Source organism: Onychomys torridus, chromosome 1 (assembly GCF_903995425.1).
Source record: "Onychomys torridus chromosome 1, mOncTor1.1, whole genome shotgun sequence".
Taxonomy (NCBI): Eukaryota; Metazoa; Chordata; class Mammalia; order Rodentia; family Cricetidae; genus Onychomys; species Onychomys torridus.
The window spans coordinates 117634706-117654793 of NC_050443.1; the positions used below are offsets into that span (position 1 = coordinate 117634706).

Genomic DNA, 20088 nt, shown 5'->3' on the forward strand with positions numbered 1-20088 from the left:
TTTCATCCTCAAACTCTGCACAATGGAAACTTGCCCTTGGCGGAGGATAAGTAAACTGATTGGAGCTTCAGGAGGCATGGGTGTTTGCAGTGCCCACCCTGTGGGACCCACTGGGCAGAATTAGCTACCTAGCTCAGCCTTGCCTTCCTCCACTCCTTACAAGCCCCTGGCCCTTGCCTACATTCATCTCCCTTTGCACCAAGTGCCTGCCCTCTGCTCCCCCTGCCTCCATGCACAGGACTCACAGCAGGGGCCAGCAGCCCCATAGGGATTCTGCACGAGGGCCATGTCAGACTTCAGCAGCCCAAAGCCACCCACTTAAGAGCCTATACTGCAATTGCCTTCTTGACAGCTTGGCCCAGAACCTGTGGACTTTCATGGGTTTTATTACTTTCCACTGATAGTTTACAGATGAGAATAGCTGAGAGACACAGAAAGTAGACCACCTGAAGTGCCACACCTTCTGTATGTCTGCAGGCTGTGGTGCAGGTGCTGGGCATTTCACCTGGGACCCAGGGACAAAATGGTCAGTGGTTCTGAGACTGCATGGCCATAGTTGATACTCCATGGCTACTGGAACTTCCCCAACACATGTCCAGCAGTGAACCGCCACCTTCCTGCTCCCAGGCTTGAGACACAGTCACACACGCTGGTCTTCTGAACCACATACCAGGGCTTAACTGAGCCCTGGATTCAAGCCTCCTTCACTTAAGCCATGCCATACTCCTCCTCCTAGACATTATCTATGCCTGGTCCTCCCTACGACCATGTCCAATGTGTGAAGCCAAGGGCACCTCTGTCCCTCTCAGGGTGTCTGTGTCACAGAAGATAACAAACTCGGAAGCAAACCAGCTTATTTCTATAACAGGTCCTGCTGTTTACTTCCAGCAGACACCCAGACACGGGTGGATCTGCCCTCGGTCACCTGCAATTCCCACAGTTAGCACCTCTCAAAGGGAACAAAGTGATACCTGCTAATGACAGGGAGAGTGGTTTGGCACCTGCTTCCCTCTGCTGGTCCCTGAGAGTGTCCACATCTGGGGGACAACTAAGGCACTTTCTACATGCATAGCTCTTGTTTTCGGGCAACCAGAAGTGAGGAACTAAACAGGATAGGCTGATGTGGCAGCCACATTCTTTTGTGGGGAGGGATGTGTGGTATAGACCAGTGCAGTACAGAACGTGCATTGTAGAATGGGGTGGGTTGGGATATAGGCTATAAAATGGTATGGCCCAGAATAGGTGGTGTAGAATGTATGGCATAAGATGGTATAGTATGGAGTCTGTGGTATACAACAGTATGGAATGTATAGTATAGAATGTGTGGTGTGGGATATATGTTGTAGATGTGTGGTGTGGAATGTGTGATGTGGGATATATGGTGTAGATATGTGATGAGGGATGTGTGGTGGAGATGTATGGGTATAGAATGGGTGTTGTGAGTGTGTGGTATAGAGTGGTATGGAATGTGATGTATGTTACAGAATGGTATAATATAAAATGTGTTATATGGAATATGTGATATAGACCTTTATTGTGTGGAATGTGTGGTATGGATGTGTGATGTGGGGCTTTAGGTGTGTGGTGTGGGATTTATAGTGCACATGTGTGGTGTGGGATGTGTGGTGTAGGAGTGTATTGTGTGGAGTGTGGGATATAGAATGTGTGGTGGGGATGTGTGGTGGAGATATTTGGTGTTAAATAGTGTGATGAGGATGTGTGGTATAGAATGTATGGCGTAGATGTGTGTGATATAGAATATGTGGTAGTGATGTGTGATGTTGACTGATCTAATATGGGATACATGGTGTAGAATATGTGGTGTAGTGTGAGATATATGTCATAGATCAGTGTGGTATGAAATGTATGGTATGATGTGTGGTATAGGATGAGTGGAATAGACTAGTGTAGTGTGCAATGTGTGGTGTGCAAGATGTGATACACATTGTGTGGTGTGGAATGTATGGTGTGCAATGTGTGGTATAGATTTGTGGTGTAGAATATGTGATGTGGGATGTGTGGTGTGGGATGTGTGGTGTGGGACTGTGGTGCTGAATCATGTGATATGGAGTGTGTGGTATAAAATGTGGGGTGGGAAGCAGAGTGATATAGTATGAGATAAGTGGTATAGAATAGTACAGTATTAATGGTGTGGGGTGTGTGGTATGGGATTGTGATACAGACTAGTGTGGTATAGAATGTGTAGTATAGATGTATGGTGTGAAATGTGTAGTAGGGACATGTACTGTAGGATATGTGGGGTTAAATAGTGGGATGTGTGGTATAGAATGTGTGGGGTAAAGTTGTATGGTATGAAATATGTGGTATAACATGAAATGTATGGTATGGGCTGTGAGGGGTGGGGTGTAGGGTGTGGAATGTATGGTGTGAGATGTGTGATAGACAACGGTGTGGTTGTGTAAACTGGGAATGGTGTGTCAAACTTATCATCTCAAAATTCAGGAGCCTGACACTAGTGGAAGTCCATGAACTGTGGACTGGTGGCTGTGGAGCCCCCATGGGACTGGACTAGGCCCTCTGGATATGAAAGACAGTTGTTTGGCTCAAACTGTTTGGGAGGTACCCAGGCAGGAGGATTGGGATCTGTCCCTGGTCTATGGGCAGGCTTCTGGAATCCAGTGCCTGTGGTGTGACACCTTGCACAGCCTTGGTGCAGTGGGAAGAGGCTTGGACCTGCCTAGACTCAGTGTGCTGGGCTCTGCTGACTCCCTGTGGGAGACCTCAATTTGGGGGATGTGGGGATGTGGGGTGGCTTGGGAAGGAGGGCTGGGGGGTGGAGGAGGGAGGAGTGGATGGCAAGGAGTGAGATGGCAGGGAATGATATAGTCTTAGGAGGTGGGGTATTGTAGAGTGCTATCATGTGGGACAACACAGGATGGAATGCCGTAGTGTGGAATGGTGTAGTATGGAATGGCATGGTGAGGAATGGTGTGGTGTATAGTTGCATAATGTGGACTTGTGTGGTATGGGATGAAATGGGGTGGTTTATGATGTTCTTTGAAATGGTATGATGTAGGATGGTCTGGAATAAAATAGCATAAAGTAGGGTGGGGAGGATTAAGGTGCATTATGTAATGGGGTACTCTGGGATGATTAGTGTGGTGGGAAGATGTGGTACTGCATAGTGTGATGTGGGATGGCATGGAGGGGGTGACATAGTGTGCAATGCTGTGGTGTGGTGTTGGCTCCTGGCTCCCTGTAACTGTCATAGCTGAGTCTAGCTGGTCAGGAGCTACTCCTGTCTGTTGGTTGTAACAATGCTGGGGCTTTACACTGTTCTAAGCACTATTACTAGCAGCAGCAACCAGGGCGGTTGGAGCTTTCAGAGAACTCAGCTGGCCCTCACTTGCTGTGGCCCAGAGCTTACCTCACTGCCTTGGATGGTCCTTAGCCACATTTGGCAGGGACACAAGGCCTCGCCTAGTCCCTACTTGGGGTCAAGGATCCAGATACATGATATATTCACAACACCCTTTTTGTCTTCTATTTCCACATTCAAAAAAGACAAGAGAGGAGACTAAAGACCGAGGAAAGCCTAAACACCTGAGTCCAGTCCCCAGAACCCGCATTCTGTGAAAGTGGAGAGATCTGGTACTGCAAAGTTGTCCTCTGGCCTCCACGCAAGCTCCATGGCGTGTGCATACCCACCCCATACACACACAATGATAACCGATTAAATCAACAAAGATACAAGACATGGCATGATTTAAAATGCCTAAGGCCCTGGAAAGGTATCTAAAGGGCAAGACCCCAAATAAGCCTCAAGGTCCTCCCCACAGTGCCGAAGAATCCCAAAAGCTGGCGGTAGGCACTTTCAGATGCACAGGGGAAGCTTTACCTGTGTGAAGTAAGCTCTGGGATCATGGGTGAGGAGATGTCGATAGCTCTAAGCCATGAAAAGTATATGAACCTAAAGGTTATGGGTTCATTTCAACCTAGCCAGGATGTGGTTCTTAGGAGCCAGCAAATGACCTGGCCCTGCCGCCCCCCACTTACAGGCAATTAGAAGATGGCTGTGTTTATGAACAGCTCAGAACTTTCGCTCACAGGATTTGGTGGGGTTTTGTTTTTTGATTTTTATTTTATTTGGTTTGGTTCATTTCTTTGTTTGTTTTCCACTTTCTTTTGTTCATTCGAAGGTCTAAATGACTAGAAACGTCTCAGAGCTACCTTCCTATCAGGTAGAGCTATTACCATCTACTCAACATTCCCCTTAAACGATCCACACCAAGAAAGGAACCACCAGCCTAGAAGGAAGTCCCCATAGTACTCTTCAAAATGCCTTTCTTCATGATTTCACCACCCCATGTATCCCCTCTAAAAAGAAAATCACAGCGGACTCCGTTCAAGGAACATCCAGTTGGTGTTTTGAGCAAATGAGTGACTTACCTTCTGCTTTTCCCATGGAAGGCTGATCGATCAATAAAGCCCAGTTATCACTGAAAAGACAGGCCAGGAAATGCATCAGGCTCTAGCGAAACCAGTCTGGGCTGGCACAGAACCAGAAAAGAAAACAGAACCAAGAAGAACAAGACAAGTAACCAAGCCAAGCGTGGTGACTCACATGGGTGATGCCAGCACTTATGCAGCTAAGGCAGCTACGGCATGAGACCCCATCACAAAACAAACTAAAACCAAACCACAGACGCAGATGAGGAAGACTACCCCGGAAAACTAAGTAGGAAGAAGAACCGAGGCTGAAGAGATGACCCAATGGGTAAGACAACTTGTTGAAACCCAAGAGGCTGAGTTCAAACCCCACCAGCCATGTAAACAGTCAGTCATGGCCATGTGCTCCTGTAACCCCAGTGCCGTGTGGGCCAAAGACTGTCACTTGAAAGCCTCCTCTGGCTTCTGCACACACACACATGCAGGCACATGCTTCTGCGCATACATGTAGGCACACATCACACTCACATACAGACACACACATGCATACACACTGACATACAGACCCACAAGAAAATTTAAAGGGGGGGGGGAGGAAGAAAGAAAAGGAGGAAGGGAGGGAGGGAGGAAGGGAGGGAGGGAGGGAACAAACCAGAAGAGGAACCAGAAAGATCCAGCTGCTCCCTGAAGGAACGTGCCTTCAGACCTGGCACCGCCAGGTTCAAGAGATTCCTTTCCACCTGTCACTGTTGCCAAGAGCTGTCACCTTACGTGATTGAGTTCTCGTCCCCCTTCCTGCCTTTCTTCTGTCCTGTGTAGCTTTCTGGCTCATTCCATTGGGCTGAACAAGCCTAAAGGATACATCAATGAAAATAAAATGAAAATGGGAGAGGAAGCCATGACTTATGACAGGAAACCTGTTGCTGTATGTTAGGGCAGGTGTCTTAGCCACTGTTCTATTGCTGTGAAGAGACACCATGACCAAGGCAACTCTCATAAAAGAAAACATTCAACTGGGGGTTTGTGTACAGTTTCAGAGCTTTAGTCCATTATCAGTATGGCAGAGACTGTGACAACAGGCAAGCATGGCTAAGAGCTGCATCCTGATCCATAGGCGACACCGGGTTTGGCATGAGATTTTGAAACCTCGAAGTCCAGCCCCAGTGACACACTTCCTCCAATAAGGCCACACCTCCTAATCCTTCTAATCTTTTCAAATATGCTGCTTGTGGGTGACTAAGCCTATGGGGGGGCCATTCTTATTCAAACCACCACAGTGGGTATATTCATGAGACTGTTGACTGAGCAGCCATCTTAAGGGAAAGGGACTCTGGAATTTCCCAGTGAACAGAGACATGTCCACAGTGGCTTCTGGAACAATCAGTCCATCCTACAGTCAATGCAAACAGTTATGTCACTTGGACCTAAATAGCTGGGGGCAGCCTTTATCCGTCACTGAAATTCACCCTGCCTCTGAGGGTTCTCTAGGGTGGCCCTTCTTCTCCTGCTATTGAATCTCCCAGTTCTTTTCTTACTTAGTGCTGATAGCATCACCCAACAGTTCTGGGGAGTAGGCAGGAAGTGTTACCCAGTGGTCAATGAACAGAAAAGGGAAGCTCAACTCTGGAGGCTCACAGGCTGCTGCTCTAGGGTGTGGGTTTTTACTAGGCCTGCATTCTGACAGTACAGTATTCACACTGTCATCAGAGAAGGGAGGAGACTTCTAGGAATCAAGATGCTGCCTCTTTTCTCCCCTGACTCGGTTACATTCAGATCTGTGACAGCGGGGTGGGTGTATCTGTATCACTATAATGAGATTCTAATGAGCTCAGCATCCTCTGGAGTGTCAACATGACCTCCACACCAGACCTCATTGATGTGGAGTTCTTGTGGAATGTGAGGGGAAACTGGGTAGCCGGCAGCCAGGAGCATGTGGATATCAGCATGCTAGCTGTTATTTGTGGGAGCGAGAGACACAGCTGGACAACAGGCTTTGGTCATTTGAGAGCTCTTATGTGGTGACCTGGGAGCCAAGCTCTGCTCACCATCACTGCTCCAAAGAATGTTCTGGCTCCACAACTGCAGAGGGACTCTTTGTCCTCAAGCCAGGCATCTTCTGCCTGACCCCATGTCAGATCACTGGAATCTTGCCCAAGGAACATTTGCACAGTAGACTCCTTGAGAGGAACTTGCCCATGTGTGAACTTTAAAATATGAAATGCATCTCCATTTTGCATTGCCTACTTTGAATTTTAAATGTCACCTCTAAAAATGCAGAAAGGCACTGCTGATCATTCTGATACAAACAAGCAGGAAGCCAAGTCAAATCTCACTTCTTACCAAGCTCATTGGCCATCCCCTGGCTCATCCTGTCCCTGGTCTCTGAAGTCTGTCTTCACATAGGTGACTCCACCCCCTCAGGCCTAGTCTCGCAAGTTTGCAGAGCCACTAAAGGGTTAAAGGCCACTCCTCGAAATATACAGCTGAGACTGAGCCCCTCAGCCCAAAGTTCTGTGACCCTATCTGGACAGCATCCTTCAAAATACATCACTGCACAGCAAGCTGGCTCTCTGAGCATTCTGTCTGCTACATGGAGACAGTCCTGCTTTCTCATTTGGACTCCCATGAGGCTTTGTTATGTGAATTCAAGCCATGGATAGGAGTATCCAAATGCAGGTGTTCCTATAGGGCCTGGGGATGAGAATGTGGGACACTGCTCCCGACTCAGAACACCAGGGATGCTGCAAACACTGCTTTGGTCAGAACTGAGCCCTCTGCCCTCCATGGCTGTCCCCAGATCCTTCTTATCACAAGAGTCTGATACTGTCAAGAAAGCAAGCCCCTGTGACACCCCACACCCCATATACACAGTGACAATGATCCTGAGGAGGGCCATGGGAAACTTGTAAGCCACAAGCCTTCAGGACCATTGTAGAGTTTTAGTTCCAGGGAGGAGACCTAGATGCAAGGAAAGGACTGTACTGGGAAACTCGCTTGCTCTCTTTCTTGCTCTCTCTCTCTCTCTCTCTCTCTCTCTCTCTCTCCTCCCTCCCTCCCTCCTTCCCTCCCTTCCTCCCTCACTAGTAACAATGGCCAAAATGGATCAAAATTCTAAGACCCCCCCATGAAAAGACCCATGTGGACAAGAACTTGGAGATGTCACCTGAACCCATTTGAACCCAGAGCTCTTAGAGCCCCACGAGGCACACCACCACCCAGTAGCACAAGCTCATCAGGTGTGTGGGTATCTTGATCTCAGCAGCAAGTGTGCTTTCCATGACTCAAGAGTTGGCTCCTGCCTGACAGGAAGCAGCTGAGCCGAGACAAACAGAATAATGGCCTTGGTGTTCACAGGGGCAGCAGAGTGCCCTCTATCAGCCCATAGCAAACACAAATACCCTGCAGATAGACACCAAGGAAGGACATGTGAGCTCCCTAGGACAGCAAGTGTCCTGGAGGAGGAGGCTCTACACTGAGTCTGGGACCCTCTGCTCAACACACTACAGGAAGCAGCTAGCCTTTGAAGTCAGGGGCACTCAGGCAATCTTAATGGAGGCTCTTGTTTCTTAGAAAATGAGGTAGACTCTGGCCATGTTCCTAAAAATACCCAGGGGCAAATGTCCTAAGTATGCCATGTAACTGAGCTGAGCCATCAGACTGGATGTTGGATGTCCAGGAAGAAGGGGCCAGTTGAATTCACACTTGTTGGGGAAACAGTACTCACCCTCTTCAGAAACTCCCATTCCATGGCAGGTGCCTTGTCCTCACTCAGGCACTGGCTCCTTCTGCAGTTGTTGCTGGCTAGCATTTCTAAGGGCTTCCTGGGGCACAGATGTATGGCCCTATGGGGCATCCTTCCTTAGCTGGACCATCCTGTAGATATCCTGACTGCCGACTTCCCTTCCCAGGGCCTTGAAGTCTATGTGGGAAGTTTCCTAGTCAGGAGGGTAGGATATAGTGGTGCCCAGTGGAGAGCACTACAGTGTGCCTGCACTAAGGATAGCTTTCCAATGTGTTGTTTTCCTTTCTTTACAGAGGCTGCAGTTTAAACTACTAGCAGCTGGCCGTTAAGGCCATATCCTGGGGAGACTTCTGTACCCGCAAACAATGGTGATTCAAAGGCTAGCGTGAAAACTGGTGAACTCAGAGATTTAGAATAGCAACTGGCTAACTCTTTGCTGGCATCCGGGAAGCTACCCACTTCCACACTGCCCCAAATAAAACAACACCCACATTAAGTTCCTCCCTGCTATTTCTAGTCAAGCAGTTGCTAACCCCACCTCTCTGAGCCCAGGTTAGTTTTATTCTACTAATGCAAATGCAACACATCTTTACATAGCATGAACAAATGTAAGACATCTTTACCTGGTTTAAACCAATATTCCACAACACTAATGTCTCATTAGGAAATCATTATCTGAGAGGGACACATAGCATCCCACCCATTGAGCCCCATGTCTTCTAGAGAGTTGTTCATGTGTTACCCATGTCCACACCCACCTCTTAGTCTTCTGTCCTGCACTAGCTATGACCCAGGAGTGTGAGACATAGGAGGACACTGTGGGCACTAGGCCTGACAGCCCACTGACCAGGTGTCTCTTCAAGGTCAAGCAAAGACTTGGCCCTCTTGCCCTAAACATAGTAGCAAGAACACCTACCCCAGGGCCCCAAGGATTCTAAGTATTCTCATTCCCAACATCCATTCCTCTATGTTTCTCTACCACAGGAAAGCCATGCTTTCATTTGAACTGTGACCTTTAACCTGTTACTACAGTTCTGATACACAGTAAAGTGGGTAAAGGTGGAAACGGTCCTAAGGCCACAGCTACTGTATGTATGAACTTCTCTCTCTCCATCGGCTTAGGCCAATGCCACTGTCTTAGTGCTTCTGAAACATGGTGCAGAATTCCCTAGGGAGCCATTTAAAAGCATAATGCCAATGAATGTGGGGTGCAGAAGTGGGCTGGGGAGGCTGGGTGTTCTGTAGCTTCTCTGAAGGCAGCAGACACACATGCAGTTGGAGCTGGTGACATGGGTAGAAAGTGCAGGTGTGGGCACTGTGGAAGTGCCACCTCTGGGAGCTGCTCTCGGAGTCATGGGAAGATGCTCTCAGCTGAGCAACCCTGGGGAGACACCAATCCCGGTGAGCTCCTGGGATACTATGCCCTACACCCTGCACAAGTAGCCACTGAACAGAGTGTCTGTCAGCTGCCAGCCTGACCCCTCCTGAGAAACCTGACAAATCACAGAAAGAATCCTGGCCGCATCAGTCATTCAAGTCTCCACTTCCTTTCCAGGATTTGAAGACTGTCCTCTCCCTGCCCCAGTACCCAGGGGAGTTTCTGCACCCCGTGGTGTATGCCTGCACTGCAGTCATGCTCCTGTGCCTCCTTGCCTCCGTCATCACCTACATCCTGCATCAGAGGTAAGGGAGCCAACCTCACCCTACCTGGAACAGTGGCCACCAGGGCATGGTACTGGAGAAAACCCAATCCTTCCCTCCTGGGTCTCTGCCCTTCTTTTTTCGTTGATAATTTATTTTTTATTTTATATGTGTGAGTGTTTTGCCTACATGTATGTATGTGTTCTTTATGTGTGCTTGGTACCCAACAAGGCCAGTAGAGGGTGACAGATTCCCTAGAACTGGAGTTAAGAATGGTTATAAGCTACCATATAGGCGCTGAAAACCAAACCTGAGTCTCTGAAAAACAGCAAGTGCTCTTAACTGCTGAGCCATCTCTTCAGCCTCCTCTGGACTTTCTTTACACCTTTTTTTTTTCAGTTTCTCAAGACAGGGTTTCTCTGTGTAACAACAGTCCTGGCTGTCCTGAATCTTGTTCTGTAGATCAGGCTGGACTCGAACTCATGGAGATCTGCCTGCCTCTGCCTCCCAAGAGCTGAGATTATAGGTGTGGGCCACCACCGCCAGTTCACTGGACCTTCTTAATAGCAACCTCTGTGTTCTTGTAAAACTATAAAATAAGTCCATCCTGAAATGGAAGCATGTTGGCTCCAGCATCCTAAGAGGCATGGTCAGGCTTTCAGAACCTGGAGTCTTTTTATTTAGTGAAAGCCTTCTAGATAGAGGTCTACTTCTGAGTTCATTTCTGGCTGCCTATGTCTGGGAATGGGGATGTGTGTGACTGCTGTGTGTCTGAATCTCTAGAAGATGCACTAGGACATAGAAGGAGGGGATCCCAGCCATAGCCACAGCCAAACCCATAACCAACAGTGTGAGTAATGCCTTGGCCTGGCTCACAGCCAGTCACAAGTTATGGCTTGGTAGGACAAGGTCCCTGTTGTGGGAGAGGTTTGAATAGGTCCAAAACTGTTCTTAGTCTATTCTGGCAGCTCTAACAAGTTACCACACAGTGACTGGTTGATAATAATGGATAAAATAGAAATTGTTTTTTCATGGTTCTAGAAATTAGAAGTCAAGAGTGAGGGTACTGAGCAGGTTTGGTGTCTGATGAGAACCCATGTCTTGGTTCATGGATGGCAGTGTGTGTGTGTGTGTGTGTGTGTGTGTGTGTGTGTGTGTGTGTGTCCTCCAGTGGTATAAAGAGAAAGCCCTTAGGGGCTTTTTTTCCCCAGAGCTGAGGACCAAACCCAGGGCCTTGTGCTTGCTAGGCAAGCTCTCTACCACCGAGCTAAATCCCTAACCCCAGGGCTCTCTTTTATAAGGCACTACATCTATTGGTGAGAGCTCTTCCCCAACAACCCTTCTCTCATACCACCATGCTGGCGGTTAGGTTTCAACAGGGATTTTTGAGAAGCACGCTCAGACCACAGGAGCTGTAGGAGGAGACTTAGTACACAGCCATGATGGAGTCAGAGCTATAAGCTGAGCAATGCTGGCCCTGCCCCAGCTGGCTAGGTAGAGCTTTAGACATGCTGGTGACTATGGACATTATCATAACCAAAGGCAATCATACTCTTAGTCACATAACCAGGTCCTCTCTGCATCAGACATCTTCTCAGAGATGAAGCTAACATGGGAATCAGGAACATGACTTCCCCCTCTGAGACCCTAGATAAGTCAGTCTCTGTCAAATGGGCAGAGGGGTAGAATCTACAGAAGCCTTTCCAAGCATTGTACAAGTGAGAACCTGCTGAGGTGGACAAGGCCTAGTTGTCTATCTTTCCCATGGTCTGGTCCTTTGGATGGGTTGCTCCCATCCTGTCTGAGGGACTACTGTTCCCACTGTGGACAAGGTGTGGTGTTTCAAAGCTCTTCTCTGAACAAATGGTTTTTAATGTGAAACCTCTGTTTCCCACAGTGCCATCCGGATCAGCCGGAAAGGCCGGCACGCACTCCTCAACTTCTGCTTCCACGCAGCTCTGACCTTCACCGTGTTTGCTGGCGGCATCAATCGTACCAAGCACCCCATCCTATGCCAAGCGGTGAGTGCTGCCTTCCCTGTGCTAAAAAAACAAAAGTGTGCATGCCAGCTTTCTTATCGAAGTGGAAACGGATGTTAATTTGTTTATAAAATAATATCTTAGTGTGTGTTCAGCTGTTGCTCCTGGAGAGAAGATTGAAGCTTCTATAGTGAGTCCACATTATAATCCCACTTCATCTGAAAGCAGGTTGTTTTGCTCAACATTTGGTCATATGAAACAATTTTGGTTTTACTACAGCACATTGTCTAAGGACGAGTGGACCATATACCTAGACATACACTGACCAGAAAGTGGTGATCTCCACAAGAATGGGACATGCCTTTCCCGAAGACCAGTGAGGCAGGACCCAGGGGTGGGCTGAGTGAGACCTTCCAGGTGCTAACCTCAGTGGCAGTGAAGGCTCTCTCCTCATGAATCTTAGGGAAGAGGGAGCTTTGAAACACTAAACATGAAAAAGAATAGCTCAAATCACAAGGCACATCATCTTCACACATGTCTCCTGGTTTGACTTGCTTAAACGGGAAATAGAAATAACCCATGGTCCTCGGCTAAAGCGATGCTAGAGAGCCCTCCTTTCAAAGTCAAGCCCAGGACTGCCCTGTTGGGTTGTGGCTCTGGGCCAAAGAAGAGAGCCATCTGCACCCCCAGTAAGGAGTCTGTGTTTGTCCTGCCCCCAGACCTGCTCCACACCTAGGCTCCATGAGTGAGACTAGGCAGGAACCCAGGGACCCAAAGCAACTGACGAAAGACCTTAGTGGTTTCTGTTATTTCATGGTCAACATCTTCCCCACACCATGGGTCCTCCAGTATCCCTAACTGTTACAAATTCAGCAAATAGCTATTGGCTGCTGCAGAAATTACCTCCAGCCAATACCTGAAGACCACAGGACCCACATTAATGACAATAGCCACACTAACTAGTTCCTCTATAATCCTGCATGGGTAGCTAGCTGAAGGTGAGGCTTATCCTGTGGGTCAGTGGGTTAAAGGTTGTTCCCAGAACAGCCTGGCTGAGAGAACACAGCCTCCTACCTACCTGATTCCCACCAAGACCCACCTAGCTCAGGGAAGCTTCAACTGACTCAATCACTGCTACTTTGTTTCCCTACACTGATGCCATTTGAGGCTTGGAGTGTTCGGTGAGCATGACACCTACACCTGAAAGACACAACCTGTACTCTGGTCCTCTGGGCACCAAATGTGTGACTATGTGACACATCCAACCCCAGGAAGCCAGGCCACTACCCAGGCCTGGGCCAGACAAACAGAAGAGACAGTACCACATGCCTGAATGGAAGGGAGAGAAGACAGCTTCCTCCATTGCTGCCTCTGTTGAGCTGGAAACAGCCACAGTGAGGGCTAGGAAATCCCACTCACTCCTGTTATAAAAAGCCTGTCCAGAGCCATCGAAAAGGCAATTGAGTGGGTCGTTATCTTTATGTCTTTACTCTGATACCAAGTGCTGCACAGCTGGGGCCTGCTGGCCACACAGTCCATTGCAGTCATCTTAGTGCCTCCATGAAGCCTGGCACTGGCCTGAGGCTCAGGCCAGCCCCATGAAGCCCCAGGAGGCAGGCATCATCTGTGGCATTCCAAAATTCTACAGGTGCAGGACCTAGAACAGAGGTTTGGTAGGTGGGGACAAATGGGCCTGGAAATATCCTCCAAGCTAAGATCTGAAAGGGTCATGCTCAGGTGAGAAGTCCTTAGTAACGAACACTGGGACTCCAGATGATAGACAGGTCCCTATGTGCTAGAGTAGGATGGAGACTGTCTGGTCTCCTGTGGCTTTTCCTGGAGTGGCCAGCCTCTTTTCATCCCTCACTTGGCAGCACGCCTTGCAGGCCCAGGCCGTGTTAGGGATGTGGGACCAGTGGAAACGTATCTGCCAGGCTGTGTTGGGAGAAGTTGTGGACAGCAGACTAAGGAGTGGAAAAAAAAAACAAAAACAAAAAAACCAGCCACAGGCAGATGAGCTTTTGCAGACACAGAACCACTGCAAGGGCAGTGGGGCAGTGGGGAGTGGGGAGAATCAGGTAAATAAGAGCTAAAGGGTGGGGACCTCAGTTCCCACAAGGCCCTCCAAGTGACAATCTTCACCACACCAGGACATTTAATTCCCCAAGCCTATAAGCAGAGGTAAGGTTGCCTATTGCTTCTGAGTGCCCCCCCACCCTGAGCTGGAAGCCAGGCTAATTTTAATCAGCAGCCTGGTAGGTCAGGAGCTGGCCCAGCTCACCCCAGAACAATTGCTCCCTCACCTGCTAAGAGGAAGACACCTGAGAGGAGCAGGCTAAAAGCTAAATCACTGAAAGCTAGATGTGTCCCCACATTGACTAGCAACCAACCAGGTGACTGAGTAGAGGAGTCCCAGCCCCTCCCCATTGAAGCTCAGCATCACCATAGAACAACCAGGAGAAGTGGTCCAGAGCTCTGGATGGCTGGCAAGAACAGACAGTTGTCATGGCAACAGAAAGATGACCGTGCGTCTCATTAAAGTACTAAGTGACATCATAAACAAAGCAGACGGCTGCTGTTAGTCCCACATAATGAATGTGCGTCAGTGTTGGCCCTGGGTCCGGAAGCAAGGGAGGGTGTCAGGCCTGCTCCTTCCTTTCAATAGCACATGCTGTCTGGAAGCCAGGCAGCATCTCCCTTGACCTCCCTGTGTGTTCTGCCTCAAGTTGGTGTTTAAGAGACAGAGCCTCCCTTTGTACACCTTCTCCTGCTCCCTGATCATACAGCCTGGATGAGACACAGCTTAAGGAAGGAAGCAGCCAGACCTCCTCTCTCTCTCCTCCCAGCCGGGCTCCCTCCTACCTCAAAGCCCCAGGCCCATGTTTCAAAGCAGGAGCCCTTCTGAGAACAAGTCTGACATTTCTGTTTATATATGACAATGACAGCCACACTCCAGACCTTCCTTCAAACCATGGCTGCCCTCCCCTTTTCTGGTTGCCCTTGCCCTGAATTCTTAGATGGCAGACAGCTCTTGCCACCCAGGTCCAGGACCTCCTACTCTCATCCAGGAGGGGTAAGCCCAGTGTGCCTGGGATGTTCATATGGCCCATCTTACCTGAGCAGCAGCAAGACCAGAGGGAAGGCTGAACTCACAGGACATGCTGCGCTGTACCTATGAAGCCATCTGAAACTATAAACAGTTCTTCGATCTTCTTACCCCTTACCCCGCCCCAAATCCTCATCAATTATTACAGCATTTGCTCATAAGTAAAAATTGAACTCTGGATTTGATAAATCATTATAATGGTGCAATGTTAGCTTTATTCAGGAAATCTCCATATTCCTTAAACATTTATGTCCTTTCCGATTACAGCAATATTTTACTTGTCATTTCAAAATGTCAGGTTATTACCTCAAAGGTAGCCTTATTTTATGGAATCAGATGGAGATGAAGCAGTGCAGAATGCGTAATTAGCTAGCGTAAAAGTGCTGGATGGGACTGGTTCCAGAGGCTGTTTCCATAGCAATGAGTCACTCTGACGTGCAAGGGCGGGTTATCACAGCCTCATCCCTGAGGTTCCTTTCCTTAAATTCAATGCCACAGTGAGTACATGTTGGGAGTCCTGCTGGGCAACTGTGCCTGCCTTCCACTTGGGAGCCCCAGCATGGAGCCAGAGTTCACAAGTAGGTGTGCATACCAGGACCCATACATAAGGATGGCATAGACATCCTCCTGCAGAGGGGGGACCAGTATGCAAAACCACGAGCTTCCCATGGGTTCACATACACAGCAAACAGCTGAACAGTTTAAAAGCCTTGGCTACCCCTGCCACATCCCCTACCTGTCCTCCTGGTGGTCTCATTTTTTTAATTGCCCCTAAAGAGTTGCAGAGTAGCTGCCAGGGTTCAGTACACTTACAGCACAGGACATTTGGGCTGCACACAGGAGTCTGCTGTGCTGTGCTGGGGCAGGTGGCTGCAGGAGGTGGCTGGCTGACGTTCTCCCCTCCCAGGTGGGCATTGTACTGCACTATTCTACGCTTTCTACCATGCTGTGGATCGGAGTGACTGCCAGGAACATCTACAAACAGGTGACCAAGAAGGCCCCGCCATGCCCAGGTGCAGACCAGCCACCGTACCCCAAGCAGCCCTTGCTCAGGTATCCAAGAATATTCATGGGCCCCTCCACCACCTGAGCCCAAGGAACCCATGACCCTGGACATACCTGTTATGTGTCCTGTAAACCTTCCCCACCAGACTCCAGGCTAGAGATGATCTGGCCTGCATAAGTGACCTGAGGGCTGGACAGAGCTAGGAGATGGCACAGTAAGGGGGAGGGGGTCTGGGGACAGGAATTGGGGGCACTGTGCCAAATATGGGAACCAGGGGTAACACGGGATAGTAGAGCAAAGTCCTGAAGTAAGATGGGGTCAGCCACAGCAGTGAGGCTAATATCAGGACAAAGACCCAAGGTAGGTAGGCCTGGGGCAATTTGAATGGCAGGGCACTGTCTGGAGCTTGGCTGGTCTGAGGACTTGTGTCCCTATACTGCATGGGACATTGAGCTACCCAGTTACTGGTAGAAGGCCCTCCATGCACCTGGGGTGACCATACATGGTGACTGGGCATTTGTGGCTTTGATTTACTTCCTGGTCTCAATGACACTAAGTTATCTGCTTTTAACTAGTAGAAAACCTTTGCACATTCTAGTACTAATTTCATAGTCACTGTAAACTGACCTGTTGGAACCCTGTGGATTAAGAGGCCCTACTCAAGCTGGGTCCACTATCCTCTCTCCTTGGGGAGAATTCTCAGCAGACTTGGAACCATGCATATGCTGAAGCCATGGAAATAGCCCTCAAAGACAAAGACAGCAGGACAATTGTTTCCCTCTTTCCAGGCTTAGAGACAGAGAGGCCACAGGACTAGCCCATCTAGAAAATGGCAGGAGCCCTCTCACCTCCCTTAGAAAAAAAACAGCTATGCTGCAGAGCAATGGAAAGCTATTCTAGACAAGAACATGTCTATAACCATAGTAGATAGAAGTTAACAATAAGAGACCCAAGGTTTTGTCACTTGCTTAACACCAAACCCCCAACACTTCAGTCAACAAAAGCCAGATTCAGATTAGCCTGCCTGGAGGCCCTGGGCATAAGTGCCACCCTACATGAAGCAGGCCTTACCTGTCCTGTAGTCCACTGATGTTCCACAAGTATTCTTCAAGACCTGATGTGCTAGGATGGACTATGGTGCTGAGACCCCAGCAGCCCTTGGTCATTGGCATGTCTGACCCTTCCTGTCTTCCCCAGCCCCAACCCCAATGGCTAGCTATGGGCTTGGTATACATACCTACCGGTAAGTGCACACCCTGTATATACATATGTAGGTATGTATCCTCTGTATACACATGGGAACACCTATCCACAAGTACATAGCCCCTGTAGATACATGCTATCCATGTATACATGCATATGCCTGCTTTCCACAGAGTCACACTCTGCAGGTTAATGTCATTTGGAGGTGCAGGTTCAGGGATTATGAGGGGTGTGTGTTTCATTCTTCACTAAAGGCCTGCTTCCCTCTGCTAACTTCTGATCCAGCCTGGGGCTGGTAAGGGAATTGCTGCACCTGGCCCTTCTCAGAGAAGGAAGGAGAGAGCCTTTCATCTTAGACCCCATGATGAGCCCTCTGATGCTTGATCTTGTTTGTTAACTTTACTGAATTGAGAGATGCCTGGGACCAGAAAAGTACATCAGGGTATGAGTGTGAGCACATTTCCAGAGATGACTGGTATGTAATGCAGTAAAAAGGAAAGGCCCATTTTGTATGTGGGCAGCAGCATCCAATTAGACTGGGGCCCAAATGGAGGGCCATGAGAAAAGGAGGACCCCAGCCAGCATGTTCAAGCCTCATGCTTCCTGAGAGGGCACATTTATTTTGGCTGCCATAGCCCTTGGAAACCAGACTCCATCTTCTTCAGCCTTTTGAATGTAATCATACCAGCAGCTCTCCAGGGAGCTTCCAGGTTTCCAGCCCCAGACGGAGGCATCACTGGTCTCTCTCTCTTTCTAAGGCTTCCAGCCTCTTAACTAAGCAGCTAGGGATCTTCTGCCTCTCCATCATGCAGACAGCCATTGTTGGACTACCCAGCCTCTACTGTATGAGCCAATATAATGAATAGTGTTATCAAATATATATCTCCTATTGGTTGTTACTCTAGAGAACACTGGCTGGTACACCCTTCACCTCTGGACCAGAAGCCTCTAACATGCCTTCCTTGATCCAATATCTCACTCAGGTGTCTCTTCCTGGGATACCACAATGGGCATCTCCCTGGATTTGCATCCTGCTCTGGTCCCCAAACTCCTAAGTGTATATCAGCATGCACTGAAATTAGTTCTAGAGTCTTGAGAACTTCACAGTTCCAGAAAAGAAGAACCCCCAAAGTGCCCACCAGATGCATGTCCTGCTTAACTACTCTCTGGACAGAATACCTGTACTCCTTCTTACTGGCCACCACAGGCAGAACAGTCAGATCCCATGGGTACAGCTAGTGAGCTCTGTTTCCTGTGTGGCCCATGTGGCCAGCCTGGCCTGCAGGTTTCTAAGAAGAGGTACTAAGAGAGCTGCCTGATGGGCTTCTGGGAGAGCCTAGGACACACTGTTGGAACTTTCCACATTTCCAGCAACCTTCCCATCTCAGTGTTCTAAATATACTCCCTGCCCGGCTTAGTGGAGACACACCCACCTTAGGGAAACGTTGTAGTGAACTCCGGCCACAGAAGGTTCATAGGACTTAGGCAATGAGTACTGTGCAAGCCTGAGACCCTCTGTATGAGTGCCGGATATGATGCAGGCTGTGCCATTGGGTGACGCCATGAGGACACGGGGTTCTGACTCCTTAGAGCCTCCACATGTGTGTTAGTGCTGTTTCAAGGAGAGAGGGGGTCCACAGAGACCCAGAACAGAGCAGCTGAGTGGGCCTCATTGCCAAGGTTAAAACCAAGGATTTGTTCCTCAGTCATGACCGAGGTTGGTAGTTTCCATGACAACAAAAAAGACTACACTCTCAGCAGGGATTCTGTGACTTTAGCTAGTGATTCACCTGGTCTCATCTCCCCTCTCTCTCTTGATGTGCATGTGACTACATGGACACACACACACACACACACACACACACACACAAAGAAAAAAAAATTAAGGGACACCCTAAGAAACCCATGGCCAGCCAAGCTCTCAGAGAATGGCCCCTGGATATATGGAGAAACAGCAACTCAGGTCTCTTCCTCAACACCAAAGTCTTGGGCCTCCTTGTTTACATTTTTTCCTAAGTGTATTTTTCCTTTTAAATACTATAGCTAGATGTTGTAGCTTGTGCCTGTATTACCAGAACTCAGAAGGCTAAAACAAGGGGGTTATTTAAAAAAAGTTCAAAACCAGCTTGAGATACATAATGCATTCCAATCCAGCAAGGATGGCAGGATGAGACCTTGTCTCAAAAAATAAGAATTAAAAAAAAAAATTACTATAAATTGAGATTTTCTTAATTTTCATTTCTAATCAGCCCACGTTTGCCTATAGAAATACAACTGGTTTTGTGTGTGGATCTTGTTTCCTGCAGCTTTGATGAATTCTCTTATCAGTTTCTAAGGTTTTTCTGGTTAATTCCTAGGAGTTGTGTACATGCAATGACTGCGTCATTGGTGCCTAGCAACCAAGTTGCTCCTCCCACGCCAGTCAGAGTCCTTTTTCTCCTGTCTGGCTAACTGCTCTGGCCATGACTCCAAGCCAGTATTGGCCTTCTTCCTCCGCTTAGAGTAACGCACATCCTCCAAGTTTGTTGAGCATTCTAAAGAACCAGCCTTTGGTGTATCCACTATCTCTTTTTTTCTGTCCTATCATCTCTGCTCTGTTCTTTCTTCAGTGTGAATAGGTTTGTTTTGCCCTTCTTCCTAGCTCCCAACCATGTGAAACTGGGGGATTAATCTTTCATTAAAATGGCTGCTTCACATCTGTAAGTTTTCTTGTGTGTGGCGTTGCCAGGCCCCCAAGGCATAGTGTGTGGTTTTTCAATCAACTCAAAATAGTTTCTGTGTTTCCCTAGGATTTCTTCTTTGGTCTTTGGTTACTTAAGGGTTTTGTTTTCACAGATGGTTAGATATTAGAAAACAGGAGGAAACTATCTGGAAACTTGTGGAGATTTTTGTTTTAGTGACGATTGGAATGAAAACAGAGTCCTGGCTTGGTCACAGGAGGTGGTGAGGTGTTAGCTGCTCAGACTCTGTGAAGAGATCTTTGCTACAACCAACAGACCAG

The 20088-nt window shown here is 48.4% G+C and overlaps 1 protein-coding gene across 4 annotated transcripts in view; it reads left to right on the forward strand.

Annotated features, from left to right (window-relative positions):
- Positions 1-20088, forward strand: part of Adgra1 (adhesion G protein-coupled receptor A1) — a 43647-nt gene that overhangs the window by 2320 nt on the left and 21239 nt on the right. Inside the window, exons 3-6 of one of the 4 annotated variants that reach the window (XM_036198084.1) lie at positions 4161-4738; positions 9708-9835; positions 11691-11814; positions 15786-15931. In XM_036198084.1, coding sequence (XP_036053977.1) covers positions 4727-4738; positions 9708-9835; positions 11691-11814; positions 15786-15931 — 410 coding nt within the window. In that variant the 5' untranslated portion in view covers positions 4161-4726. Of the gene's footprint in view, positions 1-4160; positions 4739-9707; positions 9836-11690; positions 11815-15785; positions 15932-20088 lie in introns of those variants that run through there. The other 3 variants (XM_036198098.1, XM_036198091.1, XM_036198107.1) reach the window with 3 other exon arrangements.